The following is an 18,020-nucleotide window of genomic DNA, read 5'->3' as shown; positions in this document are numbered from 1 at the left end:
ATATATTATCAAACGAAAATAGACAATAAAAAAAAACATTTGGTAAAAAAAAATTGAAACCTACTTGGATCTAATAAGGTTTTATTATTACTAGTCACATAAAAGCTAAGAATCCTATGAACATAAATTTCTTGGAACAAAAGCAAAAAGTTGACAATCTACAGATAGGGATGTGACATTTAATTGATATCGACTTTATGTTTCATAACTAGCGGAATGTTGAACTGGGCATTGCTTTATAATTTGCTATAATTAGGGTTAACTACGGAGTATATGGAAAAGGCATTTAAAGCAATTTCTTCGAGAACTAGCTAAGCCGACTTTTACACGCACACATTTGTTACCAAATACGCATAAGGTTAACTACACGCAAATATTAATTGATGTTAGCTACGCAGGCGTGTGCGTATACGCAGCTACATGCTACGATCACAGTATTGATGATTTATTATACTGTCATCGTACTTTCATTAACCTACTAGATTTCAAGTCAATCGGATCACACTGGAAGGATTGAAATATTAACACACAGTCATTATAAAAATCTTTATTCTCCCTGAAATACGATATATTTGTTCAACAATTACCTCTTTCTGAACGAATTGTACATGACTACACCTATAGCCACCAGCGTGTCAAGAAAATGAAGATACTTATTTCCGAAGGCGAAGAAGCGAATCATTTGTTTCATGAAAACTTGACCAAAAAATAACTGATTGTCAGTTCAGAAATGTTTTCACATTTAGATGTGGTTTATAATTTGTGAAGGCGGCTCTGAGTTTCATGTCATATATTACCTGATTAACCAAATGATTCATTTCTTAATAAATTGTTCGGTTATTTTTTTTCTTGTGTATATAATTTAATGTCATATCATAAAATGCCTATAGCAAAATTTTCTATATAGTATGATGTACATAATCATACTTTAAAATTGACTTTCTACTAATTCAAATTAAAGAGAAATATATAGGAATGAAACTATTTTTCCGGATTTAAATCGCGTATATTTGTTTTTTCAAAAAAATTATTTTATTATATAAAACTTAATTGTAAAACTTAATGTAGCGTAAATTGGAATGTTTTCTTTGTAAAATTAAAAATAAGGTATTTAATTAATAACTATTGTAACTATAGTGAAAAAATAGGGTGGTTTGCATCAATATTAGACATAACTGGTTAAAGACTGTACCACCTCAGTCAACCGTGACCATGGGACCTGTAAAGGGCCCGAAACGTCGGTTTGTTTGAAAAAACAAATATACGCGATTTAAATCCGGAAAAATAGTTACATTCCTATGTATAACAATCGCGAAAACCTAAGAACTCGATATAAAGAGAAATATATTTTTGAAATAGTTTTTCGGCTCTGGTGTAAAAGGATTTTACACCTTTTCTTTTTTTAGATTTTTCGAGATACCACAAGATCGCTATCCGGCGTCGAAATGGTGCTATGTTTAGTAGGTACCCAGCTTTTACTGCCTGTTGCTTCAGCCTGTTTCTCCTTTAAAAAGGATCCGGCGGGAAACTAAAAAAATCAATTCAAAAACTGCAAATGTACATTCTGCCTGTGATAATTTTAAGAACTCAAGCAGACGAAAGTGACGAATAATAAGCAAGTAAGGAGATGGGAATCATGTAGATAAGGGAAAGAAAATCTCCAATCTCATTAAGTCTTATTATATACTCCACGAGCTTACGTGCATTGTAAAATTATCGATACTGTGCCTCTTCTATCTATATTTCCTTTTTTTCCATTAATATATCGTTTTTAGATTGAAAATTTAAAAAATGCGAGTATTGGGACCAAACATTTAAGTAATCGATGTAATCAAAATTGTTAGCTTTTAAATACCTGTAAACAATTTATGTTTACACATTGGTACCGACCGCTATAATAAAACAAATGTTGAACTTAACCAAAACCGGGTTTCTAAATACAGAGTTTCTACATATCGATAATTTGATTACAACACGCGGACCCAGTACCAAGTGTAATACGACGCTAGTGCAAGCACTTCATTGAGCGTCATTCGAATTGTTCATTTGACGGCAGCGATGGCTAGCAACCAATGTATATTGTTGTTACTGTGTTGCAAGAAAATAGTTTTGTTTCGAAATTATAGTATTGTTGAAAATATTAGATAATACAGAATTTTAGTACTTACCGATGAAATGAAATCACTCCCGGAGTATTTTTTAAACTTTAGCTTCTCACGCGTCTTGATATAATGGCACAATTCGGCATATTTCTATTTTTTCCACAAAATAATCAAGTATAACATTTGAACGACGACTGACGCGCTGTTGACACTCATATCACCGTCTGGTCATAAGCTAGGTAACGCGGACCCCGCCCACTGACCAGTCTATTACTAGTATTTATGTGGTCTGTGATTCTGCCATTATAAACTGCAAAAGCACCATAACTGTTGGTAAACGGGTAAACACGGACGTTTCCTTCCACGGGCAAGTGATTTTGTAATCAGAAGATGCATAATTTATTTTAAAAACAATTATTTTGGTTTTGTATGAATTTCGAGGAAACAAATATGCAACCCAGTGCATGCCTCATGATTTGTAATACATACTTTGCTTACTCGCTCCGGTGAGACTGTGTATGTTTGTGTGTACAGTGTATAGACTCGGATTCGGAACGAATACGAATCGGATGCAGTGCGCAAGCGCGCTCAGAGACGTCATCACATTTGACTTGTTTATGCGATGGACGTAGACACAGACAAGAGCACGTCAAGCCGGATTTTTTGGTCAGGTTGTTGGTGTCTATGTAAACGCTTTCGTAATGTTCGATAAAGTATATTGGTACATAAACTGCAGCCACTCAAAATGTGGCGCCGTCGAAGGAAGGTAAAAAGCGTTGATATGCATTCGCTTGGTGATCGCGCGCGAATCGCGATGTCGAAGTGAGCAGTTAACATTTGCAAAACTACACTAAAATGTATAAAAAAAGATGAAGAAACGTAGTTACAGTAATGACTTATATCATTTACTTACATTATTTTCTTTTTTTAATTTAAGTATTTTAATCGTATTTTTTTCATATTTATTAATTTAGCAAGGCTTACCAACTAATTACATACAGATACGTTAATTATTTATAAAAACGAAACATTTAAAACTAGTACTATGCACGCTTTTAAATTAAATGCACTGCATTGCCTACATAAAGGTAATATGGTTTTGGAAGCACGAGAGTATGACAAGCAAACTTTATACATATATGACTAGATCATAAGTACCAAATTTACATTCAACAATTTGTGTACTTTCAAACAGCAAAAACAGATAAAGCTAAGCAAAACTAAGCAAACATTAGGCAAAAATTAAAAATTCAGCAAAACTGTTATCACTAAAAATATCCAATTCACAATTTTGAAAAACTTTATTGTATTTTCTCAGTCGAGTAAATTGGTTTTTCGCAGTTCAATACCAAAAGGTTTGTAATTACGCAGCCTGGCTGACATTCTAGGTATTTTCAAGTTTATTTGAGACAGAAGGAACGGACAATCTATAACGTGATTTAGTAATTTAAACAAAAAATTTAGGACCTGTTGCTCCTTCTGATATTTTAATGATAATATATTAAAATGAGTTAATCTTTGACAATATTTTTTGTTAAAACATCGCGTGCCGTGCGCGCATATATCCCTTTTGCTCTCGTGGGGACCGTTCTTAAACGAAACGAAACGACCTTCCTGCTGTGTCACAGTTGTAACTTTTTTCATTAAAAAAAAACCGACCTCAAAAATTCGTTTAATTACATGCATTTTTATAAGTTTTATTGAAATCGGTTACCGGAAAGTGCGTGAAACCGGATTCGTCCCCTAGTTTGCCACCACCCAGATTGAGTTGGAATATTCTCTTCTTTCTCAAATTTAAATGGGACCAATACTGAGGTACACAAATTCCAACAAAAACGAATCATCTGAATTCACACATGCGGGAGTGATCGCGTAACACACACACACAAAAAAATAGAGTCCAATTGAGAACGTCCTCCTTTTCTTGAAGCCGGTTATTAACGTAGGTTCTCGTCTGTTTCAGCCATGCCACACCTCCAAAGATGAAGCTACACCTTCTCCCCCTATTGGTGGTACTAGCCGTCCCTTACAGCATCCCCACGGAGTCCTGTCCCGCGGGCTGCACCTGCGATGCGGTGGCCTTCGGAAACAACCTCAAGAGCGTCGAGGCTTGGTGCTACCCCGAAGGAGCCACTCTCAAAGTGGAGCAGCGGCGGAATTGGATGGAAGTCAAGTGCAACGTAAGTGCTAAGGAAATTGACTGTTATCGTCGAGTGTCGTAATGCTATATTGCCTTGTACCTACTTTTCATAGGTATGGCGATTGAAATAACGCACACACTCATGGCCCCGCAATAGGGAAACCCAGTGTCGCGGGTGGCATGGAAATTACACCCAAATTTACGAGAGAAATAAATGTAGGACATACAAATATTCGATTCCCGGCCCGGGAATCGAATCTGAGACCTCTGCGTGGCAGTCTGGCGTGGCAAGCGTTCGGTCACAGAGATAGTTAGATTAAATAAAATAAGTTCTCTAGATACTTTCTCACAAAAAAGGCACAACTGCTGCATAAAGTACGCAAAGTTGTGCCTTTTTGCGTTACGAGGGCAGAAAACTTAAAATTAAATTAATAAAATTGAAAAAAGAAACCCGATACAAAACAGCGCACTCTAAAGAGTCAATTAAGTCTCTAACCGCAAGCAGCCGTTAGCTCCGTTCGTCGAGAGCAATTCAGGGAAATAAATATAGGCTATACAAATTCTCCTGGCCCGGGAATAGAACCTGGGACCTCCGCGTGGCAGTCCGGCTTGGTAACCGTTCGGCCACTGAGGTCAATATTATTGTAAGGACAGTATGCGATACGTGCTACTTTGTAAGCGAACACTAAATTTTTAACCGACTTCAAAAAAAAGAGGAGTTCTTAATTCGACTGTATGTTTTTTTTGTATGTATGTTACGCGATAACTTCGGTATTTGTGCACCGATTTTCATTACTTTTTTTTTGTTGGAAAGAGGGTACCTCCATAGTGGTCCCATTTAATTTTGAAGAAAATCATCCACCTCTAAGAGTGGATGTTCACGTTCACGCATAAAGATTCATTTTTATAAATAGCGCCTAAATTTTATTATAAGTATAATAGAATTTACATAAATCTTGCTTGTGTTATAGTATGTATAACATATATATGTAATTTTAAATGTAAATTTTATATGCATGTTTGAATAAGTATTACATATAGGCTATTTATACATCGACTAGATCGTGGATCTAGTCGATGTGATTGTGGAATCACCTGATGAAATGTCAAGATGTAGCCGAGGACGGTACTCGAAACAAGACCGTGTTATTACGTTGATTTACGATATCTTATGTATTTCAGGATGGCGACATATCCTGTGCCACATTGCCCCAATTTTCGTACGGCAAAAACGCTTCGATTGACCTGAAACTCACCTATTGCTCGCTCGCCGCCCTCGAGTGCCTGCCGCGAAGGTTGCAAGCCAGCAGTGTACGACAGCTGCAGCTGTACGCCACGGCGGAGACAAACGTCACGAAGGAGATGGTCAACGGGATGGATTTGGAAACGTTCTTTCTTTACGGTGACCGTGAGTACTCATCAAAGTGTATTTAAATGGAATGGAAAACGTACGGCGGCCATATATAAAAATGGAGGTATCAGAAAACTACAAATACAATTGTGTTTCGTATACGAAATTTCGTATTATAAATTTCAGAACCATAGGTGCTTTCTGGCCGCCATCTTGGCTATTTTGAAAAAAAAAAATATAGTAGATTTCAGAATCAAATGATTATCACTGATTAAACGTTTCTCATCTCAGTATGATTTAGTTTAACCGACTTCAAAAAAAGAAGTATGTTCTCAATTCGATTGTATTTCTTTTGTGTGTATGTTACGCGATTACTCCGACACATTTGTGGGCCGATTTCGATGAATCTTTTATGTTGGAAAGGGGGTACCTCACTAGTGGTCGCTTTCTGCCGCTGCCGCTGGCCAGTGAACCCGTGACCATGGAGCGTGTAACCGTTCAGAAATATCGGGAAAATAATGTATTTTTTTTATATAAAAAACCGACCGCAAAAGTTTGTGGAATTACATCTATTTGCCAAGATTTATTTAAATCGGTTAACGGAAAGTGGATGAAATCCAATTGGATTCATTTCCTAATTTGCCACCTAGTCCTCCGACTAGTGGCGACCAACTAGTTATCCGAGCGTACTCGTATAGTGAAAACCCGGCTTTAGTGGTGGAATATTTTCTTCAAATTGCGAATGAGACCACTAATGAGGTACCCTCTTGTCAACAAAAGAGAATCGTCAAAATTGGTTAAAAATACAGTCGAATTGAGAAGCTTGTTTTTTTGAATTCGATTAAAAGAAGTACTTTTGGTAGTTTCGATAACGCGACTTCACGATTCCGTGCCCGATAAAAAACTTCTTTGAAAATATTTCTAATGCTAAAAAAACGAAGTATAGATGGATAAAATATTGTGTAATAATTATGTTTATTAATAATTACAGAATCTATAATATAATTAATTATCTAAACTAATTAAGTACTGTTCAAAGAACTTGGGCCAAGAAGGCCAAGAACTGTGGAAGTTATCGAGACGTGACCGTGCAGGGAATGTGTGCTGAAATTAAATAGCGCCTTGCTGCCAATTTGTTTATTGGGATTTGTTTCACACAAATGCTCACCAAACATAGTCCTTAAGTAAATAATCTAAACTGATCACAATTATTAATATAAGTAAATCAGGAATTATATTACGCGTGATAAACGTGGCAGTCCGGCTGAGAGAGGAGGAAGTCAGCAAGAGAGTGAACGGATTAACGTTCATAAAGAATATAGATATTGAACCATTGACAATCTAAGGGGTACCATTCACTGTCTAACAAGTACGTTCAAGCTTGCAATGTATTTAAATTCCATTGTAACTTTGCTACACCTTACAGGGTATCATATGTATAAGTTTATCATCCATGTGAAATGCAAATAAATGAATAAAACCCATTTTACTCGGCCAATGCGTTAATTCCTATAGTACCGCGTGTTATAGGCTTATGTCCGGGACGATTATTTTGCAGCAGTGCTCGACTTTCGGCTCAACATAGCAACTACCTTATATGTATGGTTTTGATGTTTCTTGCAGAAGAGTCAAACCCGTTGACTTTCCCCCGCGAGGCACTTTCACAGTTCCCGAAGCTACAAATGCTGACCATCAACCAGGCCAACCTAACCATCCACGAAGGCGACCTGGACGGCTTCTCTCAGCTCCGCATGTTGGAGTTCACGTTGACTCATGTCGGGAAACTGCCACGAGACTTGTTCAGGGGATTGCGAAGTTTGGAGACATTGCTGCTCTGGGGGAATGACTTCGAGGAGTTACCGGAGGGTATTTTGGACGGTAAGTGCTTTGTTATAATTATTATTAATAATAATATGCGTTTTTGGACGTAGTTAAACAAAAAGGATCCAATGCACATCCAGTCACTTTCCGATCTTTGGCAGTTTGAAGTTTAAAAGTGTTTCTCACTCTTTTTTTATTTTCAAAACTTATAAAGCCATGTATTTATTTATTTATGTTTACATGTTGGATTTTTTTGCTGAAATACGAGGTTCCACTTTAGGTACATGTAACTCATTTTTTGATAATTTTGTGGATTGGATCCTTTTTGCTTAACTACGTCCATTTGACATCACAAGTACAGACAGTGTCGCCACGCCTAAGGTTCAATCATAATGTAAATTACATATGCGACATTCTATCTATCACAACAACCTTAGAGTATCTTTCTTCTTGTACACTTCTTCTAATTCCATTCTACTTCATAGGACTACTATAATTGTCCTAACAGGTCCTTGACCTCATATCGATCCTCCGGATCTGAACTAGTGGGATCCTCTGATCCCTATGATGGGCCTCCACACATACCCCTACAGCCCTTCCTCTGCCACCGCTTCATGCCCCCTTGTACCTTCAGTACAAGTGGCGATCTCATTCTAATTCTGTTACTGATTCGTCATACTCTATCTTCTGGCTGTCTAGTCAACAAATACTGTATCTACGTTAGTAATAAACATTGTGCAAACTTACCAACTGTATTGCCGACCAATCAGTGCACTTCCAGCAGATGCCTGATATCTCACCTTCATTTGAGATGCCTATACTGCCGTGTTAGTTCCCTACTCTTAGGTATCATAACAGACTAAATTTATTAATGCTTGATATTACAAAACTTATACTAAATCGCGACATAATTCGCGACAGACAGCAATACGTAAAAATTTCTAAAAACTATTATACTTTAACATTTAATTTGAATAAATAATAACGCACACTCTCAACATAGCCCCGCACTAGGGAAACCCTGTGTCGCGGGTGCCATGGACACACACATAGACAACCACAAATTACACCCAAACTCACGAGAGAAATAAATGTAAGCCATACAAACATTTCTCCCGGCCCGGGAATCGAACCTGGGACCTCTGCGTGGCAGTCCGGCATGGTAACCGTTCGGCCACAGAGGCAGTTAACAAAAACGTGATATCATGTCTGCAAGCCGTTTAGAACTGTTGGACCCACTGCTTGGTTCCGCTAGTGGGTCCAGAACATAGCTTGGTTGCAGTTGGTCCCACACTAGGCAGAGCCTGTCCTATGGTGACCAATTTACGATTTCAACAAATTAATTTCGACTACATTGCGTTATGATTAATAACAATTATGTATCAATTTAATCTAAGATAAATAAGAGACAAAAAGAAAAGGATTTGGAATGTGTTAAAAAGAAATAGCACGAATTAAAATAGTTTACACCAATATTCGATTATTATACAAACTGAAATACTTACTATCTTATAATTCTTATTAACTAACTTCAAAAAAAGGAGGAGGTTCTCAATCCGACTGTGTGGTTTTTTGTATGTATGTAACGCCATGACTTCGGCTTCTTGTTTTTGTGAACTGATTTTGATGAAACTTCGATTTTTGTTGGAAACAATGTACCTCAGTAGTGGTCCATTTAAATTTGAAGATAATATTCCACCTCTAAGGGTGCCAAACTAGGGGATGAATGATTTTTGAGGTCGGTGTTTTTTAGTCCAACATGATTTGTTATGTCTGAAATAAACTATGTTCTGGTCATAATCCAGAAAACGGAGATTAAAACTCGATGACGTCTCTGTTGCAGGGCTGTCCAAGCTGCGCGTGCTAAGCCTGGAGAACAACCGCCTGCGGTCCCTCGAGTTCCTCTCCCTTGCTCCGGCTCTCCCGGCTCTTACGAACATCACGGTCTACCAAAACCGACTTGAGAATCTGCATACACTGTCCCAGCACACCAACTTGACCAAGGTGCGTGTTAACGGTCCAAGTGATACGTTTTCAATTAACAAACAATGCGTACAATTTCAGATCCATAAAACAAATTTAAATAAAGAACACCACGATACTTACGTACTTACTTTCATACGAATACTGCTTTTGATAGAGTAGAGTTGCTTACATCTATTCTGTCGGATGTGAGTCATTTCATTCGTTTCAACAGATCGTAAACATTTTCACAGCTTGTTGTGAACTCGCAAGATGGCGATCGGCCCCTGCTGATATCCCCTGGGGCTCTTTCGCACCTGCCGCGTCTCGACATCGCGTCGTTCGTCGGATCGCGGATCGCCGCGATCCCTGCGGACATGTTCCGCGGATCGCACGCGATCCGGGAACTCGATTTCAGCAATAACATGATCGAGAGTTTACCGAAGGGGCTGTTCCAGGATCAGGTCAGTGCATTTAATCATTTGTTGTACAGGACACACAATTTACATTTAACCAAAGGAAAACAAAAAATTGCTACCTGAAGCAGACCAAAATACAGGAAGGACACGACTAAAATAGAATTAATATATTTTATTAACATTTAAGAAAGCCATCCGAAAAGTTTGTGGAACTACATTCCTTTGCTAAGTTATATTAGTACTCTGTGCTGAGGTTATTTTCCTCTCGCAAGTACGGACACTGATACCAGATATTGGTGATCAGTTGGCTGTACGGCGATTTTTATTCAGTCTGTTTACACAGCTCTTTGTTAGTAGAAATTAAAAGTTTAGAGCGGTTTACAGAAATGGATTTTAGGCTCTCCAAAAATTACAAACTTTGTGGGTTCCGTTTTGAAAGTAAGGCAAACATTTCCCGCTTTTGTTTCCAGCACAACCTTCGCAGCCTTTGCCTGGACAACAACCGGCTGGTCGAGCTGCAGCCCGGCGTCTTCGACGGGCTCACTTCGCTGCAGACGCTCTCTCTAAACGACAACCGACTCGAGGAGCTGCCGGTGTAAGTATTACAGTTTTTATTCATGGGACCAAATGACGGGACGAACGAGTCGTGAGACTGCTGGTAAGCGACACGATCTCACTATAGTTTTAAACATCGTTACAGGAACATTTTGAAGATTATTCATTGCATGTTAAATGAGTGTGTGACTTATTGAAGGTAGTTGTCAAGCCACTGTGCTTGTCACTGTGAGGCATATGTTGACAAGTTCCATGTGACTGTAGGTTCACCAGCACTTTTGTTTTTCGTTAAGAAAAGTTCAAAAGTTTGTAGAATTGCAGCTAATTGCCAAGTTGTATAAAGTGGTTGAAATCCAATAAACATGATTTATCTCCTTATTTGCTACCCTAAGTGTGAGGCCAGACGAACGTAATTTTGCGAGTGCGTAGTTTGAGTTGCCTACTACGTGGACGGGGGGGGGGGGGGGGGGGGGGGGGGGGGAAGGCGGTTTGCTATAAACGCTTAAAAGGTAAGGGAATAAAATACGTTCGGTTGGCGCTCCAACCGAATTTCGGTCGAGCGCAAATTGCGTAAATCAAAAAGCGCAGCTTGCAAAATTGCGCTCGTCTGGCGTTACTTTTGGAGGTGGAATTTTTGTATTTAAATGGGACCAGTACCCGAGGTACCCCTTTCTACAAAAAAATATCAAACTGGGTTAACGGATGCTGGAGTAATTACGTGATACATAGGAAAAAGCAGGTCAATGGAGAAACTTGTCCTCTTTCGAAGTCGGTCAAAGATAGGAACGCTCACGTCCCCTGGACGACCTCTTCGATGAGGGGGGCACTGCTGTGTAAGACCTGGCGCCCGGCGCCCCTTGGAGGGCGGTCGGGCGCGACGTGTGCGTGACGTGCGCGTGTCCGCAGCGGCGCGGTGTCGGCGCTGGGCGCGCTGCGGCGCCTGGCGGCCGCGCGCAACGCGCTGCGCGTCGTGGCGCCGGGCGCGCTGCCCGCGGCGCTCGCGCACCTGCAGCTGGCGCACAACCGGCTGCGCTTCGCCGCCGACCAGTGGGTGAGTGGCCGCTTCGCCACAGGCGAACGATCGGCGTTACGCGTCGCATACACTTCCTGAATCTCTATATTGTGCCAACATCGATGTCCGTTTCTTATGCATCTTCGAAACTGTACGAAGAGAAATTAATTTCTCGGTGGAAACGATTGTATTCTGGCGGAAGGCGTTCCCGTCCAATGGTGGACTATACGATTTAATCAACGTACGAGGCATCAAACGGCAACGCACGAGGGCGCGCGCGGGCTATATCCAATAATATATAGTTTCGAAATCTGATTCCGAATATCAGTAACGGCAATGTATCAACGCAGCGCGCACGCCGGCTGCGACCATGAGTATATAGTTTCCAATATCGATATATACTTTTAATACCATATTCAGAAAAAGCTATATTACCCATACCTACTTCGGAACGGGTCCAGTGTCATATCTGTCGACGACTACCCTACGTCTTGATCAATAGTAATAATCGTTCAGTGAATAACCCCGAAAGCCTTAAAACCTATACGACCGCGCATTCAACTCGACAAATTTCAGAACTTGTCCGCCATCGCTTGCGCATTGTAAGACTAATAACGTGTGCTCCCAGGACTACCAGAACTTCGCGTCGTCCTTCCCGTTCAACTACCTCGTCAACCTCGAGACCCTCTCCCTCCACCACAACCGAGTGACACGCTTGTTCGACGACGCCGGCCCGGTGCTCACCAAGCTTCACACCCTCGACTTGTCGTACAACAACATCACCGAAATCATGGTTAGTACTACAACAGGGAACGTAGTCTGGGGCTTGCGTAGAGGTACTTTTAAGCATAAAATTGGGATTTTTCCGTGAATGAATATTTATTTCATCTTTACTGATCGAAGCCTCGTCTAGAATTACCAAGATGTCTGTTCAACATCCACACTCTATTATTTAAACAATTCTAAATACAAACCTAAGCTGCTTGTATTACATCCCTCTTCCTCACAACTGAAGGGAGGAACATATAGCTAGTGCCCTACCTATGATAGGCAACTTACATATGTGATCAGCCTTTACCATAGGCTAGCCACACACTGCTCGGAAGCCATCACCTTATCAACGAACAAAACCACCGAGGAGGCTGTGGCTTTAATCTGCCAAAAACCTATCTAAAAGGACAGACCATAACAACATCCTAATCAAACAATTCCAAATATAATTACTCATTAGCTATCGTAGCTACTCAGGTCTACTATCTAAACCCTAACTCTTTATTTCGGTCAAAGTCCTAGCTTGGCTGAATGCTACTAAAAATCTTTAAACATCAACAAACAATCTTCAACGTGCACGCTGCTACGACGACGACACAGGCTTGAGCACCCATCGGGCGACCACTGGGGAACATCAATATTGATCTCTCAGCTGCCTCAGTCCTCGTCCTGCAGCTATCCACGTTCCATCAGATTTTCCTACTTTCTTAGAACAATTCAAAAAACACACCAATTATCCTAACGACATAACTATGATATGGTGATATAGCACATTTCAAGATTCATAAAAATTAAACAAATATATTTTCCCTTGATTGCAGATAGTTCTTGTTCATCTGGATAAATGACCAACAACTATACACATAAGCCTAGGTCAATATATTCATAAAATCATAAATAAAATATGGTGACATATCCATCCAAGTTAGTGAGTGATCCATCTTATAACAGGGAACGTAATCTGGGGCTTGCGCAGAGGTACTTTTAAACATAAAACTGGGATATTTCCGTAAATGAATATTTATTTCATCTTTACTGGTCGAAGCCTCGTCTAGAACTACCAAGAGGTCCGTTAGACATCCACACTCTTATTATTTAAACAATTCTAAATATAAACCTAAGCTGCCTGTACTACAGTACCGACCCACTAGTAACTACCTCGGTTACCCGGTGAACATTCGAGCCGTTTGGTGAACAATCAGAATTAAATTTGTTCTGGCTTTAACTGAACCATTTTCGTCATTTTAAGAATTTATTGCACGTAATGAATACATAACTATTTATAACAATAATCTCTGTACAGAGTACTAAAAAAACCGACCTTAAAAGTACGTGGAATTATTACAAATTACCAAGTTTTATTAAAATCGGTCACCGAAAAGTGCGCAAACCCGGATTCATCCCCTAGTTCGCCACTATATAGGCCTTGACACTGGAGATAATAAAAATCGGTTCTCGCTACTCAAAGTATATTGAGAGAGAAAAATGCCTTGAATTGGAGAATAGCAAAATCATATTATATAATCATATTATATTATATTATATATATAATAAAAAAATACACTATTCAGCTCAAAACAACCAAAGTAATTAAAACAATATCAAAATAATACACGCTTTGAAGTTACTGCCAGTCATTTCTTGACTGGACGAGTCAATCGATTTTGTATTTCGACGTGTCGCGTTATTATTATTATTATTAGGCAATTATTATTTTGTAATGTTTATAACCTATCATTTTAAGCAGCGAGCTAAAGTTTCTGGAGTACAGTTGTAAGAATTAAAGAAGGAAATGCTGATTTCCCATTAATCAAGCCTTTCGCTGTTTCTTCTCGTTGCAGGGGAATCAAGTGAACTTCTTGAGCAACAACATCACGATCGATTTAAGACACAACCAGATCTCGTTCCTGTGGTTGGATGACGCGCCCTTGGAGCTGAACCCCGACCCCGAAGGCGACCGGGTCATGTTGCTTGACGACAACCCTCTGGTCTGCGACTGTCAGCTGTACAACCTGGCCAAGCGACTTCGCGGCAAGCGCAGCGGCGCAACGGAGCCCGTCTTCGACGTCGGCCGCGCTCGGTGCGCCGACCCGAAGCCAGTCAAAGGAAAGCTGGTTAAAACCCTCCAGTTAAGCGACTTCACGTGCCAAATACCGGAAAAGTACAATTGCACAAGTGGTTGCATTTGCCGTTATCGGCCGCATACTAAAGCTATAGAGCTGAATTGTCTCTCAGAACCGAATGTGTATCCTTCCAATATAGATTTGAACGCAACTTTTGATTTGCAACTGCGGGGCGCGCCCGCGTCTCTCGCGTTGAACATGACGCAGGTGAAGACGCTGAACCTTTCTGGTCTCGGAATGAAGACAATACCGACTGGCGATGTACCGAAGACTGTGGAGGAGCTGGATCTGTCCAACAACAGTTTGAGCAGGATACCTATGGAATTACTCGAGAGGAATATAACGTTGAGACTCGCAGGAAACCAATTCAGCTGCGATTGTTGGTACAAAAATGAAATAAGTTTAGCGCAGCGATGGCATCGCAAAGTGTTAGATTTCGAAAGAGTGCTATGTTCGGACGGCGTGCCGTTGAAGAAGCTGAACCCGGCTCAGTTGTGCAGCGCGTGGCTTGCGGCCGGTGTTGGAGGAACGCTGGCGTTGTTCGGACTGCTCGTCGCCGTGGTCGTTTCTCTGCTGTACATCTACTCGCTCGAAGTCAGGGTTTGGCTGCACTCAAAAGGTTGCTGGACTGTCCCCGAAGAAGAAATTGACAAGAACAAGAAGTACGATGCTTTTGTTTCCTTCTGCCATAAAGACGAACCGTTCGTCACAGAGCATCTCTTGCCCGGTTTGGAGACGGGACCCGATGCGTACAACATCTGTGTTCACTACCGGGATTGGATTCCAGGAGAGTGGATCCCGGCCCAAATAGCGACGTCGGTTGACGCGTCGAGGAGATCTATTATTGTTGTTTCCAAGAATTTCTTGGATTCTTTGTGGGGGAGACTGGAGTTCCGCGCGGCGAATATGCACGCTGTGCAGGAGAGGAAAACGCGTGTCATTGTCGTTTTATTAGAAGATATTTCCAGTCACAAAGAGCTGGATCCAGAGTTGAAGGCGTATTTATCGACAAATACGTATCTCAAATGGGGCGATCCGTGGTTCTGGGACAGGTTACGATACGCCATGCCGCATAAAGGCGCTCTTAAAGACAAGCGATCGAGAGAAGCCGAAGCTAAAGCTCGGAAAACAGGAGAGAAACTGGTCAGGCAATTAGCCGGTGCTATTGACACGCAGCTTAGGCCCGACGGCAAAATCATCAACGCCGCCAAAGACAACGCCAAAGGGGACGTTGCCGAGCCCAAAGCGAACGGACTTAACAAAATATTAGCAGTCCCCAAAATAGACGTAGTCGTGCCGAGAAGTAGTGAAGAGGCTCGAAGCCCCGTCGAGATGGTCCTCCCGAAACGTCAGCAGTTCGACATACCCAAACTTCCGGCAGATATTGTCTTACAGCTGGATCGTGACGACTACGACCCGACTCCTACACAACACGACAACGGGCCAAGAAACCTTGAAGATGTTATACCGAGAGGGCGCAAAATGGCGTCTTAACATGGTAAAGGACAACAAATTTTTGAAATTGCTGGTATCAGAATGATATTCCTTAGTCGCAGGAACGTAATGAGAAATCCAGTGTCGGCTTACAGTTTCTTCGTTGGTACTGTATCTAATAATAAGTCCTGGATTGTTTGAAAAATTGTTTTAATAATGTGAAAACTTAAAATGATATGAACATTAGTCGACATTTGCGCCTGCTTACATCATGGAACTCCTTGATATTAATTTGAATCTCTTGAAACATACCTGCCAATATGTAGGAGCTTAGGATAATTTATAGAATGTACAGGACGATCAGTGTCAAAATGATCTAGCGAACGCTCAAACATTATTGCTATTAAGCGTGAAACACACAGAGAGCGGCGCCCGTCTCGCGCCCGCGCCCGTCCCGCGCCCGGCCCGCACCCGCTCTCTATGCGTTTCGCGCTTTAATGCCTGAACATTTGATAAAAAAACATAATTTACTGAATATGAAATAGTGTATGTACTGGAACTTTTGTTGGCACGCAATATTATTGATCGTTGTTTTTAATGTTACTCATTCGGAAGGCATCACTTTGGGCGGGTAAAAACTGATTTTTTGAAACCATCGCAAAGAGCGGCCTTTGGCTGTGTTTCTGCGTGGCCTTCTGTGGCATCGTAGCGCCTAAACGGGTGAACCGAGTTTTTATTTAAAGCCTTTTATTTAAAGGTTTATCAGGACCGTTCTTGGCTATGTTTGATAAACATCAGTTTAACTGTTCAAAAGACTATTATAGTCTTTCTTGAAGACGGAGTAAAATGACATTTGAAGGGTTGCCATTTTTCATAAAATTTTAAATAGTTGTCGATAGATTGTGAAAGAGAAGAAAACTGAATGAATTGTGAATGTTACGACGTTCTTATGACTACTAATTGCGTTATTGCCTTCTTTATTCTCATTTTGACTAGGCAGGTTGGCCTTGGTAGTATCGAGACCAATTTTTTATTCATAAACATTTTAACAAGAATAGCTAGATTTTAAAGATTATCTTTAAATCTGTATTTTCCATAAACTTTGATCTAAATACAGAGTATGTATGTATGAACTTACAAACATTCACAATTCAATTGAACTTGTGCTCAGTAATTCGATGAATAAATGGTGTGTGAAAAGTGCGGCTATTTATTCCACAATGGTGATCAACATTCAGTCGATAGTCGATAGAATATTTATCGACTATCGACTCTCTCTAGCTGCTTGCACGCGGGCAACACTTTTGCGCAATGGATAGTCATTTTACTCCATCTTCAAAACAGACAAACAATAGTTATATTCCCACTTAATGTAATTACTTTATTTCCAATCCGATGACATTACAATAATAGGGTAATCTCGAACTGATGCTGCAACCAAGGCAGTTTGCAGACTACCCAACTCCTCAATTATTTACAGTAAAAAAACCGACCTCAAAGAGTTTGTGGAATTACTTCAGTTTGAAATCGATTAACGGAAAGTGGGTGAAATCTAACAAACCGGATTCGTCTCCTAATTTGCCAACCTTAGAAATGTAATATTTTCTTGGATTTGAATGGGACATAATAACCACTGAGATATCCCTTTTCAATAAAAAAAAAGAATCATCGAAATCGGTTCACAAATGTCGAAGTAATCGCATTACATGCAAATTAGTTGAAATGAGAAACTCCTTTTTTAAAGTCGGTAAAGAACTATTGTGTTTGGGTTTATCACATTGGTCTTGACGAAGACGGTGACTTTATTATAGACTTTTTGGAGTACATTGTTTCGTATGGAGGTTTTTAACTTTAATGTAAGATCTAAGTTAGCGTAAATCCCATATTTTTAGAAGATATTTTTTTTGTTTTATGCTGCAAGCAATGAGCCATTGAAATTTATTAAATTGCAGTATACTGCAGAGCGAATCTCAGCCGCAGCCTTGGCAGCAATAAGTGTTCGGCAATTATTGTTATTAGAATAGTTTATTAGCTAAACATAATGATAATATGCAGTTTTTGATACATTTTCACTTTTATGTTTTGTATTGTCACATTATATCGTATTGTTAGCAGAATTGTAACCTGTATCTAGTCAACACGAGACGTTACAATATTATAGTTCTATTGATTGAACATCTGTTCCCAATAAATTGATATTCTGTGTTTAATATTTTCATAATTTTATTTTACACACACACACACACACACACACACACACACACACACACACACACACACACACACACACACACACACACACACACACACACACACACACACACACACAC

The 18,020-nt window shown here is 40.1% G+C and overlaps 1 protein-coding gene across 1 annotated transcript in view; it reads left to right on the top strand.

Annotated features, from left to right (window-relative positions):
- Positions 1-15,991, top strand: part of LOC113234485 (protein toll-like) — a 38,286-nt gene extending 22,295 nt beyond the window's left edge. The window contains exons 2-10 of the mRNA XM_026469819.1: positions 4,066-4,282; positions 5,425-5,650; positions 7,217-7,471; positions 9,258-9,418; positions 9,631-9,840; positions 10,266-10,390; positions 11,257-11,401; positions 11,991-12,155; positions 13,975-15,991. Of these exons, the coding sequence (XP_026325604.1) occupies positions 4,085-4,282; positions 5,425-5,650; positions 7,217-7,471; positions 9,258-9,418; positions 9,631-9,840; positions 10,266-10,390; positions 11,257-11,401; positions 11,991-12,155; positions 13,975-15,750 (3,261 nt within the window). The 5' untranslated portion in view covers positions 4,066-4,084 and the 3' untranslated portion in view covers positions 15,751-15,991. The remainder of the gene's footprint in view (positions 1-4,065; positions 4,283-5,424; positions 5,651-7,216; positions 7,472-9,257; positions 9,419-9,630; positions 9,841-10,265; positions 10,391-11,256; positions 11,402-11,990; positions 12,156-13,974) is intronic.
- The last annotated feature ends 2,029 nt before the right edge of the window (positions 15,992-18,020 follow it).

Source organism: Hyposmocoma kahamanoa, unplaced genomic scaffold (assembly GCF_003589595.1).
Source record: "Hyposmocoma kahamanoa isolate Upper Pololo Valley unplaced genomic scaffold, ASM358959v1 84, whole genome shotgun sequence".
NCBI classification, from domain to species: Eukaryota; Metazoa; Arthropoda; class Insecta; order Lepidoptera; family Cosmopterigidae; genus Hyposmocoma; species Hyposmocoma kahamanoa.
This window is presented reverse-complemented; position numbering and strand designations above follow the sequence as displayed.